The 16,362-nt window shown below is 37.1% G+C and overlaps 1 protein-coding gene and 1 long non-coding RNA gene across 4 annotated transcripts in view; one reads left to right on the plus strand and one right to left on the minus strand.

The window, feature by feature from the left end:
• The window catches only part of cacna1g (calcium channel, voltage-dependent, T type, alpha 1G subunit), a 161,814-nt gene extending 147,524 nt beyond the window's left edge, over positions 1–14,290 (plus strand). For all 3 annotated transcript variants that reach the window (XM_016234764.1, XM_016234763.1, XM_016234765.1), the window contains 7 exons: positions 71–149; positions 2,029–2,150; positions 2,274–2,699; positions 5,508–5,651; positions 10,538–10,660; positions 13,726–13,915; positions 13,999–14,290. In XM_016234764.1, coding sequence (XP_016090250.1) covers positions 71–149; positions 2,029–2,150; positions 2,274–2,699; positions 5,508–5,651; positions 10,538–10,660; positions 13,726–13,915; positions 13,999–14,285 — 1,371 coding nt within the window. In that variant the 3' untranslated portion in view covers positions 14,286–14,290. The remainder of the gene's footprint in view (positions 1–70; positions 150–2,028; positions 2,151–2,273; positions 2,700–5,507; positions 5,652–10,537; positions 10,661–13,725; positions 13,916–13,998) is intronic.
• On the minus strand, positions 6,179–8,280 carry LOC107552776 (uncharacterized). The gene is made up of 3 exons (XR_001604894.1): positions 8,220–8,280; positions 7,987–8,048; positions 6,179–6,220 (listed from the first exon to the last, which is right to left on the minus strand). It is a non-coding gene; the product is annotated as an uncharacterized lncRNA (long non-coding RNA).
• Positions 14,291–16,362: the final 2,072 nt, after the last annotated feature.

The raw sequence follows: 16,362 nt of genomic DNA on the forward strand, positions 1-16,362 counted from the left end.
CTTTCTATCTCTCTCTCTCTCTCTCTCTCTCTCTCTCTCTCTCTCTCTCTCTCTCTCTCTCTCTCTACAGGTGGGGAATCTGGGTCTCCTCTTCATGTTGCTCTTCTTCATCTTCGCTGCTCTGGGAGTAGAGCTGTTTGGTGACCTGAGTAAGCATAACAAACACACATAAATAAGGACCATTTTTGCTCATGGTCTAATTCACTCAGACGCAAACACTCCTTCTTACACACACACACACACACCTATGCACTCCTCAGGATCTTCCCATCTAGGTTTTATTTACACTGAAATGTAAATTACTTACATTCCCTAGGGAGTGCGTGACACTACTGCTTGGAGTCCAAAAACTAAAAAATGGAAATATGCTATATTGAAAATATTAAGTTAACTTTAACTAAACCCAGAGTTAAGAAGCCAAAATAACTTTGAGTGTCCCAAATAAAAGTCTTTCAAGTATTTTTTACCAGTTTTTTCAATATAAGTATCACAACAAAATTAATATACTATGTTACACGCTATTATAGGCCAGACGTAAATGCAGCACTCAGTTTTGTACCGTATGTTATGGGCTCCATCACTCTATTCATCAAGGGGTCCTAAAAACTAATTGCATACATTTATTTATTCCCTTTATGACGTTGATTACTCCACTGATGTCGTAACCCTCTAATCCTCTGATGCTACATAATTATGTTTTAAATTGTTTGATTTATTACTGTTTATTTGTTTTAAATTGCTGTGAGATCACTTTCACATATTTTAGAAAGATTTTTATCCTTGTCTGTAAGGGCAAACCATAAATATGGTATCTGCAGGAGATTTTCTCTAAAATACGTGGCAGGACATTTGGCACCGGTTTACTGAATACAGCCTGCCGCTCCAGTGCAGCTCAGCACAATACCAGAGTTGATGTCATTTCCATTTCCAATCAGCCGACTCAAGATAAACATAGAGACTTCATAATTCATATCCAGCTTTACAATGCTGTCCAAGTTCAATATATGGAGTCTGCTGAATTGAGATTGACTGTCTGCAAGGCAAACTTTTTTCTGTTTCTTCCCAAATAAGGATAAATCAGGACTGGTCGATTAGCAGTCCACCAACTATATCGATCAGTGAGATTATTTTAGATCGATTTAAATGTTGGTCTATATACATATGTTGTGAGACTGCATAAAATGTGTAGTATTTCTTCTTTCCAACATGCTATTGGAAAATGCTATTTCATCAATAAATATATGGTAATTCAGTTAATATAATTTGACACTTTGAATGTAAATTTTGAACTTCTGAATTTCTTCTCGAGTTTCTAAAATTAAAATCAGGTCTCGCCTTATATCGAATAACCTTAATAAACTGGTCTGGACTGCCAATAGTTTCTGCTTATGGTGATTTTGGAAAGTGCAGTTTGTACATACATTGAAGTGCATGGTACCATCATGCCAAGATCAAAAGAGCTGTCTAAGCTCCTCAGAATGAAGGTTGTTGTGATTTAAGAGTTTGGAAAAAGATTTAAAGCCATTTTCAAGATGCTAAATGTCAATTATTTTGTAGTACGTAATATAATCCACAAATGGAGAAAGTTTCAGAGTGCTTGCAATCTGTCTTACATCTATATGCTCACATCAATCTTAAAAATAAAGGGTTTTTTTTGTTGGTTTTTTTGGCATCTGTGGTTCTATGAAGAACCTTTAACATCCATTGAACCTTTTCATTGTACAAAAGTTTCTTTATAGTCGATAAAGGTTCTATAAAAGTATTCCAATTTTATTTTATTTAACAAAACAATGGTTGTTTTAAGAACTGATCACTGAAAGGTTCTTTGGGGAACCTAAAATTGTGTTGCTGTGATCCCAATTTTGGAATATTTACTGTATATCTGAAAGTGTGTGTTAAAAATTAACCAACTTTTCATTAAGTGGATAATTAAATTAAATTTTAACTTTTTCACAGCGCTGAAAATATGCAGATTTGCACATTCCCAGACCATGTACCTCAGACTATGACATTTTGTTTCTGTCCCAGTATGTGATGAGCTGCACCCCTGTGAAGGTCTTGGCCGTTATGCCACGTTCAAGAATTTTGGCATGGCTTTCCTCCTGTTGTTCCGTGTATCCACCGGGGACAACTGGAATGGCATTATGAAGGTGGGACAGTGAAATTCATGGTGAATTTCAATGATCCACATGGTTTTATTTTAAATGCTTTGCATTTTTACAACCTATTCGCCTCTCATTTTTACTCTCTGTGGCTGTGCATCCACGTTGCAGGACACGCTCAGAGACTGCTCCCAAGACACAGGCATCTGCTACAACACGGTGGTGTCCCCCATTTACTTTGTGTCCTTTGTACTGACGGCCCAGTTTGTGCTGGTCAATGTGGTGATTGCTGTGCTCATGAAGCACCTGGAGGAAAGCAACAAAGAGGCTAAGGAGGAGGCTGAGCTAGAAGCTGAGATGGAGCTGGAGTTGGAGGCTGTGGGTGGAGATGGAGGAATATCCCGAGGACACATGCCACCTCTGGGACATAGTGATGTAAGTGGACCAGGGGGGTCGCCTTGGATCTCAAGAGACTCTCGAGACATGTCGGGACGTCTTTACCCCACAGACAGCCCACCTGCAGACATACGCAGGGACTCTGAAGATCACATAATGACAGATCCTGATCCTCCTCATAATTTGGATCCGCCATTAGAGGTGAGTGGGTGTAAGGTCAGTGGTGTGTACCTTCAATGGTGTCGTTTCTAGGCTCAACACGTGAGCCAGACTATATGCTAATTGGTTTAAGCTGCTTATGACCACATCAGGCCAGCTAGAAACCAGCCACTATCTTAAGCAGGTTTCAGCAGGGGTGTCCAGCTTGCTTTCATTTTGCTGAAACTTTTGAATAGAATGCTGCAGAGATGACGTATTTTTGTAGGCCAAAACTTGGGAACTAAGTTAACATTTTTTTAAATGGGTTTTTGCCTGAAATAAGGTCTGTGGGTTAGCACAAGATTAAGATATTGTCATGTTATATTCTGTGACATAAAATACATCAGTAAATACCCCCTTGTAAACTTGGAAAAGGCAGTTGCTAACAAGTGGCTAAATATGGAACAAACATCATCACACTGAACAAGTAAACTCATCACTCAGGTTTTCACAGCTTTGTTTATAATCACACTTTTGCAAACTATTCTTACATAAACTTTCCGTTTTTTTTAATTATTATTAAATAAAGACTGAACGAGTTGTCAGAAGATTAGTGATGGTGTGACCATGGTGTAGTTTGTTTATAGATTTTATAGTTTTTTTCCCCCACTTCTGTCGATTGTATGTAGGTTTCTAAATTCATAAAAATTATGTTTATTTGTGAAGGTTATCATGATGAACAAAACATGTAGGAATCATAAACCTTTTTTGGTCACAGAGCTTATTTTCTGCAATAATCCTTAAGCCAGTAGAAAATTCTTTCTGGTTTTTGTCAAGGGAACCAGGGTGATGGTAACGTCTGGGTTGGCCTACAAAAATACATCATCACTGCAACACTGTATTATCTAAATCCAATATACTGCTAGACAACATACCATATGCTTCCATAGATGTCTGAACCCATATACGACACTGATGCACATTAAAAGAATGTTTCTGGTTCAATTAGACGTAAGCATCTGCTTTATGCTTTCCATTACCACTGAAAATAATGTTGTCCTTAAAACAAAAAAAAAGTCTTGTTTACAGCAGTGCACTTGCAGAGGAAGTCGATAGAGCAAGACCTTCCAGAGGGTATAAAAGCAAAAGAAAAAAAAAGTCTTGTATCAGTGCATTCATATATAAATTTGTCTAAACAAAATGTGAGTTATTTGATATGCAAGTTGTTTTTTTAGCAGTGGGACTACTGAGATTTTGGTTCTGCATTACCAGTCTAATTCCTGTGGATTTGTCTCTATGTGAAAAGTCCCTTTTTGGAATTATTGCACGTATCGTCTGAAAATTGCAGGGTTTTACTGGCCTTATATGGTCATGAGAGGAACTCTGCATAGAAGAAGATGGTAAACAATTTTGTTACTCTAGTCGTGTAAACACGTATGTTTAAGCCTTGTAGTCCTACGCACAACATTGTGTGCTTCAAAATGTATTTCAGTGCAACGCAGTGCCCCATTGACTTCTGTTCAAGTGCATAATTGTAAACATGATTTTTCTTTAAACATAGTAAAGATATTTTCTGTGATAAACAACACCTCACACATTAAAAATTTAAATTTAATTTCAAAATGTCATTATTTACTCATCTTGTATGTTGTTTTTAAACCTGTATGACTTGTCCTTCTGTGAAAAAAAAACTTCACTATTAACTAAGAGTATTCCTCTCAAGAAATGTCTTATTTGCTGCTTATTGATCATAAGTAAGGTAGTTGTGGTAGTAGTTAGTTATTGGGTAGGGTTAAGGGATCTAGAATATGGTCACACAGAATAAGGCAATAATAAGCAGCCAATATGCTATGCATGCTAATTAAGCAACTAGTTAACAGTGAAAAGTTAACTAGCACTGTTAACTAACAATTAACTGTTTATTAGTTCAAAAATCAATGCAGATTTAGTATTTGCCAGGGCTTTCAGATCATTATTAACATGCATTTAGGTTTACTAAAAAGGCATGTTTTAAAACACGGGACTGTTATTTTTAAAGTGGGGAAGTCCATCAGTTTCTGTTATTGTCATATGGAGATGTGACTGTTGTTTGCTCCTCATAAACTTAGTGGTCGAAGGTCAGACTGATGCCATGGGAAAGTAGTGATACAAACCTCTTCTTTTTTTAATGTAGGCTGGCTATTTCCAGAATACCAGCCATTTTTTTTAAGTTAACAATGACATTTTCCCTCCAGCTCTCTTCTGAAGTGTGGCTGCGTCTAAATTTTTTGCTCATCATCAGGGCAAATGTTCATAGAGCTCTAGTTCCCCCTTGTGGATGTCAGTGGTAGTATCAAACGTTTTTCTTGAGAGCAATGTATCTTTGTAAGTTCAGAGCCCAATACTACATCTGATCAGCACATAATGCATTGTACTACTGATATAACTAAGCAATGCATCTTAGCTAAACTGGTTTAAACAATCAGTTCACTTAAAATTTCTAATTCTGTCAGTTAATCACTGTCATGTTGTCGCAAACCTGTATGTCTTTATTCTGAGGAACAGAAGTCCATGGTTAAGAATGTCTGCTTTTGTGTTCCATGGAAGAAAGACAGTCAATAACGTGGGTGACTAAATGACGACATCTTAATTTTTGGGTGAACTGTTCCTTTAAATGAATTCTGAGTAGCTTGTTTATCCTTTTGTAAATCTCTCTTCTGGCTGCTTGTGTTATAGTCTACAAACTTCTGTCCTTCCTTCATTTCTCCTCTGTTTTTTCTCTGTGTAATGTCATTCACGTCACCCCTGGTCATCTCCTCTGCCTCGGTCTCTGTCTGTTCTCTTTCTCTCTCTTCGTCATTCATCCCGTCTGCCACATGCTGGGGCTTTTAGCGGAGGCCTATGTTTGACTCAGTTTCCCTGGTGATCCAGGGCTCATTGGAAGGAGAGCTCAGCCTCATGGACAACCTATCTGGCTCCATCTGCCACTACTACGCTCTGCCCCCCCTTCCCAGCAAGCACTTCACTGAGAAACAGGTCAATGGCATCCCCGTTTACCCAGCTTTGCCTTGTACCACACTCCTCTGCCTGTCTCCTTCCCTTCTGCTCTCCCTCCTTTTTTCTCTCTGGACCACTTAAACGTACATAATAGCACCGAAGCTTCACTGTTAGACTTTTTATTGTATTTCTGCGGTAACTTACTGGCAGCACTATTGCCAATAATTTACTGTAACTACCCCTTTACAGTAGCTTATCGCAAGTTTATTTTACAGTATAATGCCCTTACCGCAATTTCATTTTATAGTAAAATACTCTTACCACAACTTAATTTTACAGTACTATATCCTTATATCCTTACTGTAACTTATAATAACTGTAACAGTATAATAATATTACAGTAATTTTACTGTAATTTATTTCACACTATTTATTTTATAAAACCTTTGAATATTTTACATGAATCCCATTGAATTTAATAAATTCCAAATAAGTGACCTGAGACAAACTGAGATGAGATCATGAATATATCTTAACAAAAAAAAATATGGAAACAATCATCCTAGTTGGTCTTGGATGCATGGCCTCCATAACCACTGACAGATGATCTGAAACAAAACAGAGGGGAAATGTGAGAGAAATGGTCATGAGTTTATCTCTTCTAAATTTGTTCATGGACAGACAAGGTAACAACTTGTGCAACAGCAGTTATTCCCAGTATAGTACTGTTTAAACAGTATTGCTTTTTTGCACATCCTTGTCAGGGAACTCCATTAATTGCCTAAATGTACAGCAGGGAAAATAATTATTTGATCCCATACTGATTTTGTAAGGGTGTTGCCTTGGCGGTATTTTGGGTCATTGTCATGCTGGAAGACCCATCATCCATGACCCATCTTCAGTGTTCTGGCTGCATGGCCCCGTCCATCGGTCCTTCAATGCGGTGAAGCCATCCTGTACCCATAGCAGAGAAACAGCCCCAAAGCATAATGTTTCCACCTCCATGCTTGACTGTAGGGATGGTGTTCTTGGGGTCATAGTCAGCATTTCTCTCCCTCCAAACACAGCAAGTCGAGTTGATGCCAAAGAGTTCAATTTTGTTCTTATGTGACAACAGCACTTTCTCCCAAGCCTTCTCTGAATCATTTAGATGTTCAGACGGGCCTGTACATGTGCCTTCTTGAGCTGGGGGACCTTGCGGGCACTGCATGATATCAAATCATTGCAATGTAGTGTGTTACCAATGGTTTACTTGGCGACTGTTGGCCCAACTGCCTTAAGATCATTAACAAGCTCCTCCTGTGTAGTTAGGGGCTGATCCCTCACTTTTATCATGACCATCCTTTCCTCATAAGGCGAGATCTTGCATGGAGCACCAGACAGAGGGCGATTGATGGTTATTTTGTATTTCTTCCATTTCCGAATATTCACACCAACAGTTGTCTCCTTCTCAAAAAGCTTCTTGCTGATGGTCTTGTAGCCCATTCCAGCCTTGTGCAGGTCTACAATCTTGTCTCTGACGTCCTTTGACAGCTCTTTGGTCTTGCCCATGGTGGTGGGAGAGGTTTGAATGGAAGATACACATTCTATGGACTGTTTTCTTTTATACTCATAGCAAGATGACATTAGGAGTAATTTCTTAAAGTGACAGGACTTATCTGTGTTCCACTTGGGCATGTAACCAATCTGTGGGAGCCAGAATTCTTGCTGGTTGGTAGGGGATCAAATACTTATTTTACTCACTGAAATGCAAGTCAATTTATAACCTTTATATAATGTTTTTTTCTGGATTTTTTTGTTGATATTCTGTCTCTATCCATTAAAATAAACCTACCATAAAAATTATAGACCCTTAATTTTTTTGTAAGTGGTCAAACTTACAAAATCAACAGGGGATCAAATAATTATTTTCCCCACTGTACAATCACATTAAAGAGTAATTTTATGGTCCTTCAAACTTAAACTTTTTTTTTTTTCGCAGTGTTTTAAAGTATCTTTTTAGTTGTGACAGCTCTTGATCCAAGGAATATGAGTGTGTATCAGCTACTGTAACATTTGTATTGTTTGTAAATATTAGAGCAAAACAGGCTTTTGAGTCAATCTAGAAGTACTCTTGAAGAATACAGGATTATAACCAAAATTAATACTAAATCAAGGTACATAAATGGCTGTCATCAAATTCTCAGAAATATTTTAATCCAATTAAATTGTATGGAAACTGGAATCAGAATAAGAATAATTGTGAATCAAACTGAATTGAATCAAGATCAGAACTGAATTAAGAGCTTGTGAATCAAATGGAATTATGAAATCTCTATCAATCCCCAGCCCAACATATGAGTGATCATATAAAAAATAAATTAAAAAAACTTACAAAGTCAAAGGTGCCGTGATTCTAGGTGGCCCTTAAAAGAGTCTCTGGGGTGTAGTTGGCTCCTGCTGACACAAACATCAGAGAGATATTGCATATCTGTTGGATCACAATATATATATATATATATATATATATATCAAAACATATCTTTAATTATTATTATATTATGACATTTCTGTCATAGCTGCAGTTAATCTAATGTATACTGTGTATGATAGTTAAAACATACTTACAAAGCCAAAGATGCTCAATGCTGTGGCTCCTAAAATAGCCTTTGGGGTGTAGTTAGCTCCGGTTGAAACAAGTAAAAGAGAGAAAAAGAAGAATCATTATGCATTTTCTTTCTTGAATTAATTGATTATAATTTTACTTGAATATATATATTTTTTTCTTTGGTATATGCACTGGCGTAAATGTTTTATTTACGAGAGAGAGAGAGCACGAGACATATACCCATGTTGCACGCAAGAGAGAGAGAGCGCTCGTGCTATTTCAAATGACATCACACACATTTAACAGTATTCATTTAACTGAGGAGTAAAAGGAGAGAGCGCTCGTGCTATTTCAAATGACATCACACACATTTAACAGTATTCATTTAACTGAGGAGTAAAAGATACCATAACTAGCAGTAAAAAAGTCAAAAAATAATTGTTTGTGTAAATACTACACATCTATACTGGAAAGGCGTTCAGTCCGTTGCAGGACAATTGAGTTTCATGAAAGTTTCATGAAAGTTTTTGGGGAAAACAAACTTTTCCCTCAGACTGTCCTAGTAATAGCCTATAATTAGATTTTATATTTACTTTCTCCATATTTTTACATTTCATTGATATTGATAATGGTTTACGTTTTAAAAGTAAGTGTAAAAGTACTTACCACAGGAAAACTCGCAGTTGACGTCTGGCGATTCACTCAGAGGGGAAGTCCGTTATGCGGGCACCCGACACAAGCCTCAGTTTATATAACCTCTGCCAGGTTGTTGCGCGCGAATACAATTTAAATTTTGTGGGGTGTAAGCAAAGTTTATATATTTTATTTTTTAATCATTTTAAAAATGCATTTTATTTCACCACACTTGTGCTTACCCAGACATTGTATTGAGAATGCAGATTAATGTTTTTCATCTGCAGAACAATTTACAGTAGCACTACTGCTTTTGAGCAAACAGTAAAGTAACGCAAATTCCCATATACAGTAAATGGCATTAAAATACCCATAATTCAGTGCATATTACAGTAGTTAACCGTAAAACATATATATGGTAGTTTACTGGGCTTTTTGCGGTGAGTAACTGTAAAATTAAACAGTTAAAAAGTCTAACAGTGTTCTGTGTGTCAGTTACAAAACCATCTCTGCACTCTGGGATTTCCAGCACTCTTTAGAAGGCAAGGACTTGGTTCTGCTCCAGTAAAATCCATTTGTTGAAATGTACTTATTTCCTGATCCCATAAGAGTGACAAAGTTTTGCAAAATTGTGTGAACTTTGTGCCTCGTTCCAAAGATCATTAATACCCGAAAAAGTGATGGACTCGTCAGGCTGAAGTCGAAGAGGTAATGTGTGAATCGATAAAAAGCTGGACCGCTGTTGAATTATGCAAGGAAATCTCCTTTGGTCTGTTTCACATTGAAATATTTCATTAAATTGCATTAGCATTGCAAAATGGAGGCTTCTAAAAGCTTTTTTTTTTAAATGTAATTGGAGAATCTGTAATCTGTCTTTATGGAAATAGCTGGCGCTTTTATTTTGACGACTTTGCAAAAAGTTGTTCCAGCCCAAACTCTCAGGGACAATTAGACGATGCAGCATGCAGGATTTCACCTGCTGACGTTTGAGGATTTATGAAAGAGACTGTACATTATTTCTCTTTAAACGTAACCGAGTTTGACCTTTTGTTTCTGATCTAACTTTAATATCTGAGGACTGTTAAACTTCAGGATATCCATCATGGCTACTGAAGGAAGGTTATATGCATCCTGTCAGCTGACACTGGAGGGTGTTTCCATCAATTCTGAATTAAACAATTGGCTCTCTTTTAATTCATGGGTGTTAATTTGAATTGGAAGTTGAATTGGAATATGAATGTGAAGAAATATAGTATTTAATTACAAAGAAATTCAACCCAAATTGAATATTTATCTGTCTGTGTGTCTATTTATCTGGTCTATAAACCTGCAAATCTTTTAAACAAAGCTTTGTCAAGCCAACGTTAAAAGTTTGTCTTGACAAACTGTTCTTTCCTATTTAAAAATTGCAGATATATGAATTTCTTTTAATTTGAATTCTTCTTCATTACATTGAGATTTGAATTGCAATTCTCCATCCTGTTTGCTACATCATTTTAGGGATTGGAATTTAAAATACTTTCTCAGTCCAAATTTGAATGGAGCACAACTCTGATTTCCACCCACTGAACTGCAATGAACTGATTTCACCACATTTAGCTGTATTAATTTACTTGCACTAACCTGTGTGATAGTTTGTGCGTGTCTTCTAACTATGCATGTGCTGTTTGCCCATCTCACTCTTGGCTCGTCTCTTCTTCTTTAGATTCCTCTAGCCGAGATGGAGGCTCTGTCTCTGGTGTCGGAGAAATCCTGGTCCTTAGCTCTGACGGATGACTCTGTCCCAGATGATTTTAACCCCCTCTTACTAACCAGTCAGGAGTGCAATGTATTTAACAGTAGAGCAACGTTCATTTTCCACTCCTGCCTCTCAGCCTTACACTGCTTCCAAAGACATCTGCCCTCTCCACCCTGCTTCAGTATTTGACCCTGAATAATTTAGCCCTAGATCTTTTGGCCCTATAATAGATTTCCTCAGTTCAATGTTTTAAGCTATTTACAGCACAATTTTTGCTAAATGTTCTTCAGAGTGGCACCTTGAAGGTCCCCTTGGTTTCTTGTGGTACCTGACAAAGTTGAGTTACAGAGCTAAAAGTGTCAAATCGTAGTTACAATACTAACCTAACAACTAAATTTTACTGTAGCTGCTTTCAAATAAATGCAGGTTTTCCAGTGCTAAACAGTTTTTCTAGAAAGCATCAGCTGACAAAATGAATAGTATATCAGTATACTTTTTGCTTACATACACTATAGTTCAAAAGTGTGTTTAGAAGTGTGTAAAGAAGTGTCTAATGCTCTCCAAGGCTGCATTATTATTATTATTATAAAAATACAAAAAGAACACAGTGAAATACAATTTATATAATAATTTATATAATAGTTGTTCTATTCTAATGTATTTTAAAATGTAATGTAAAATGTAATGTCTTCAGTGTCACATAATTGTTCAGAAATCACTGTAATATGCTGATTTGTTGCTCATGTAACACTTATGATGTTAAACTCTTTTCTTCAGGATTATTTGATAAAAAGAAAATTCAAAAGAACATCATTAATTTTTCTAAATACTGTACAGATCTTTACCATTATAATGGATCATCCTTGGATGAATAAAAGTAATGTCATCTTTAGAAAAATCAAACTGACCCCAAATATTTGAATGGTAGTGTACATTAAATATAAATAAAATGGTCCCACTTTATATTAAGTGGTCCTAATACCTGTGTACTTACATAGTAACTAGATGTGTACACAGTATGTAACCACAGTGTAAGTACACATTGGTACATAGTATCTACAGCTGTAATGTTTGTGTAACTACACACATGTAACAGCCCACTGAATGGTTTGTGTAAATACAAATGTGTAACAGGACATTGGTAACAACACTTTTTGGTAATGAAAGTACAAATGTGTAACAGGACTAACAGCACTTTTTGGTAAATAAATTGTTACACTTTATATTAAGTAAACAATTCCTATGGATTTGATATAGAATTCAGCAAATAATATAATATAAAAATTATATAATATAATTAACCCTAAGTTAGCTACTTTCTTGCAGTAGCTTGTAGTTTAACAAACTATTAGTACTTCAAGAGAGCAGTCTGTCTGTAGTTTAGCTACTTTATAATAGGAGTAGCTTGTATATTGACAAACTAGTTTGCAAGCTTCCCTAACACTGGTGCATCCTCTCTACATGTGTAACCTAATTACGTACCTGCCGTGCCAGGGCTGTATGATTAATTTATACCAAAACTATACCAGTAATCTGTTTTCTGACACTTGGTCTGATGAATTTGTAAAAGTAGAGCACCTTCATCATAATCACTTTATGCAGATCTGAGAGGCGAGTGCGTTTGGAAGCTTTGGGGGTTTCTAACCATCCGCTCCTCTCTTTGTCTTTCTCTCTTTCCCTCTCTCTGTACATTTCGCACCAGCCTGGTGTTTGTATGGTCCTGTACAGTCCAGTAGAGTAGTATTTACTGCCTGTCAATCTGCTCCTTTCCTGTCTGGGTTCTGCAGCTATGTCCCCGCTCTTCCTCCCATACGTCTAAATGTCTAAAGGCCATTTCTAAACCTCTTCTCCATCTAGTCTCTTCATACTTTTTAGATGTTCCTGTTTGCATCCTCAATCTATCTGTCTGCATATATCTACCTGTGTCTCTTTGTTTTTGTTTCATGATTTTATCTCTGTCTTATCTTTTGTGTATTAAAAGTGAAGTTTCTCCCTAGTACCATGCTTCTTGAAAGAATATAGGAGTGTGGTATGGGGTCGGCTTCTGCTGTCTGCCAGCTACAGTAGTTCAGGCTCTGGGCGCAGCTTCTGAAGGGAGGAGGCTGATGGTTTCTGTCACCTCGCAACTGAATTCATATTCATTGTCTCAGAAATATGCCCATAGATCCATAAATAATTTACACATAGCATTTCTCAGATGAGTGAGATCTAGATCCAGCCTGTTCTCATTTTTCTGTTGTATTTATGTCAATGAAAAAAGGCAATGAAATGTGCACTGAAATGTGCATAACTTCACAATGTCCATAAAACAGGTTAAAAATAGCACCATAAATCTAAATGGGTATGTATATGTTACCCACAAAGATTGATTATAAACAATGCAGTGGAAAGGGAGAAAATGTACTCAAAACACATTTAATCACAAATAATGATCAGAATATAATCGAGAACTTTTTACAAAACAAATGAAATCTGTGTGTAAGAATATGTGGACTTGCATGAGTGTTATTGCAAGGAAAAATTCACCATAAATTAAAAAAAAGTCCAGTTGTTATTTAATATTACTGTAATTACTATTGTTTACTAATCTCACCTCATTCCAATTTTTTTCCCATAAAAATTAGAAATTCTGAAGAGTGTTACTTCAAAAAAGGACACAAAACACCAAAAATGTATCATCAATTTGGTTCTTGAGACTCATTTAACAGACCAAAATTTCCAAACGGAGTATGTCTTATTCAATCTGATTCATGAATCATTCAGTTTTGTGAACTGAATGAGACAATTCATTAAAAAGAAATTACAAAAAAAATGATTGATAGCAAATATTCATACTTTCAGTCATCTGTAATTTAAATTAAATACAGTATACAATACATGGATATGAAAAAAATTATAAAATGTGCATATTAATATAAGAAATATGCATTTGCACATACGCAACATGATTTATGAGAACATGTTTCTTGATCAGTCTCCTCCCTACGTCTAGTGCGCAGTAATGTTTGCCTTTCATTGTACGCTAACCAGTCCAGCTTCTATGTATTAGGTACAATGTGTGTGCGTGTGCTTCCATGTGTTCATAAGGGCCCCTGATGCTCCAAACACAAGTACCAGCTCTCACCTTGACTTGCATCTCTTTTAATGCCTCTCAGACCACAGCTCCAGCAGATCCCCCAGACCCCCAGCAGCCAGACGAGCCAACGGATGAGCACTTACTGTACGTGAAGAAGACCTCAGTGGGCCGTACGCATTCTCTGCCCAATGACAGCTACATGTTCCTGCCGCTGCAGCCCAACTCAACCCACAGTACCCACACAACCTCACCTCAACTCGTTCAGACTGGTAGAGCACTGCAATTTATTTCTGAATTTGTTTAAAATGCAGATGCAATATGAAATGTAATAGAAAAATGTCTCCTCACACAGGGTCTACAGGCTCTATCCAGTCTCAAACAGAAGAACCCACACTGCTCTTGAGTGTGCCCACTGATCTGTTCAGACCGATCAGTCCTCATAGCTTATCAGATTCAGAGAGCATCCCACGAATCCCCCCACCTCGCCGGGCACACTCTCTCTCACGAACCCTACGCAGACAGGTGAGCTCAGGTTCAGTCTTCTCAGTCCTTTCACTGCTTCCTTTGAAATGTGTTTTGCTTACAGAGTCTATTTCTATTTTCACGTTAATGCACTCTGGTTTTGTTGATTGCACATAGTAGTAGCTCTGTTCCAAACCTTATTGAGCTGCCTCGATACATACAGTATTTTTTATATATATTCAACTTGTGTACAAAAAAGTACACAAAAGTTCAAAAGTTTGGGGTCAGTAAGGTTTTTTTTTTTTAAATGACTCTATAGCTCACCAAGGCTGCATTTATTTGATCAAAAATCAAAGTAAAAGTAAGAGTAAAAATAGTAATATTGTAGAATATTATTACAATTTATAATAACAGTTAGGGGTGGGCAATATACCGGTAGACACAAATAAACCAAATTTTGGACTATCGTCTCTATCGCGGTTACACCCTCATGTGATGTTGCTGTGCTACGTGCTCACAAAAACTTGCGCTTGCACACGTTTTTAAGGATTGTGGCTTAAAAACAAGTGGTTTTAAGCCGTTGAAATGCAATCCGCAGCGAAAGAGAACATATTTCGCTATATGTGCGGCTTGCACGCACTGTCAGAGAGACGTGTGCATATGAATTTTTATTCATATGTATAGTTATTTTTGCCGCTTTATAGGCCTTGAATAGTTAAATACACACATGTATGTGTCAAAATGTCCATCATTGCAAGTATCCTCATAAACAGTGAAAGTAAACCGCTGAGAAAGAACAGTCGCGGTTACACCCTCATGTGATGTTGCTGTGCTACGTGCTCACAAAAACTTGCGCTTGCACACGTTTTTAAGGATTGTGGCTTAAAAACAAGTGGTTTTAAGCCGTTGAAATGCAATCCGCAGCGAAAGAGAACATATTTCGCTATATGTGCGGCTTGCACGCACTGTCAGAGAGACGTGTGCATATGAATTTTTATTCATATGTATAGTTATTTTTGCCGCTTTATAGGCCTTGAATAGTTAAATACACACATGTATGTGTCAAAATGTCCATCATTGCAAGTATCCTCATAAACAGTGAAAGTAAACCGCTGAGAAAGAAAATACATGTGTAACAGTATATTGCATCCGGATGTTCGATCTTAAATGGGAAGCTGCTTGTTATTCCTCCTGTCTGTCATTGTTAATCAAACAGCAGTGAGAGAAAATCTCTTGACTAAATCACTTTATTTATTGTAGTTTTTTGTCCTGTTGCTTGTATTTAGTTACTTATCTTCAATTATCTTGAGTTTTTCTCTTTCTTTTCTTTTTTGTTTTTTTTGTTTTCTGTGATATTGACAGTAGTGACAAGAATTATGAAAATTCTATGGTATCAAAAACTGATATCATAAAAACCTTATTAAAGAAAAAATAACTATATCGTGATATATATATAGTTCAGTCATGAAACTCTAGATTGTGCAGGCTGATGGGTTGTTAATGTAACTCATGATATTCAGAGAGTTAAACGACTTGGCACAAGCTGATTGGTTCATGCTGCATATGCAGCCAATGAGCTTACTGCCTTGCATTTATATGGCTGGCTAGCATTCACTAGAGATTCCTGCAGTTCGCTTTCAGAGTTTCCCTGAAACTAAACAGCTAAGATAAGTAAACGGTCTTCACTCTGATTCAGTGGATTATTGCGTTAGTTGTAAAACTACGCGCAGGTGAGGAGTAATTACTAAGCATGTCTTGTTCATATAACAGCAGTAGCATTAGCAGCAGCAGAGGCGGACTTAACCATTAGGCAAAGGTAGGCGACGCACCAGCCTGGTGTTTGTATGGTCCAGTCCAGTCCAGTAGAGTAGTATTACTGCCTGTCAATCTGCTCCTTTCCTGTTTGAGTTCTGCAGCTATGTCCCCATTCTTCCTCCCACATGTCTAAAGGCCATTTCTGAATCTCTTGTCCATCTAGTCTCTTCATACTTTTTAGATGTTCCTGTTTGCATCCTCAATCTATCGGTCTGCATATCTACCTGTGTCTCTTTGTTTTTGTTTCATGGTTTTATTTATGTCTTATCTTTTGTGTATTAAAAGTGAAGTTTCTCCCTAGTACCATGCTTCTTGAAAGAATACAGGAGTGTGGTATGGGTTCGGCTTCTGCTGTCTGCCAGCTACAGTAGTTCAGGCTCTGGGCGCAGCTTCTGAAGGGAGGAGGCTGATGGTTTTTGTCACCTCGCAATTGAATTCA

Source organism: Sinocyclocheilus grahami, unplaced genomic scaffold, assembly GCF_001515645.1.
Source record: "Sinocyclocheilus grahami isolate Dianchi unplaced genomic scaffold, SAMN03320097.WGS_v1.1 scaffold457.1, whole genome shotgun sequence".
NCBI lineage: Eukaryota > Metazoa > Chordata > Actinopteri > Cypriniformes > Cyprinidae > Sinocyclocheilus > Sinocyclocheilus grahami.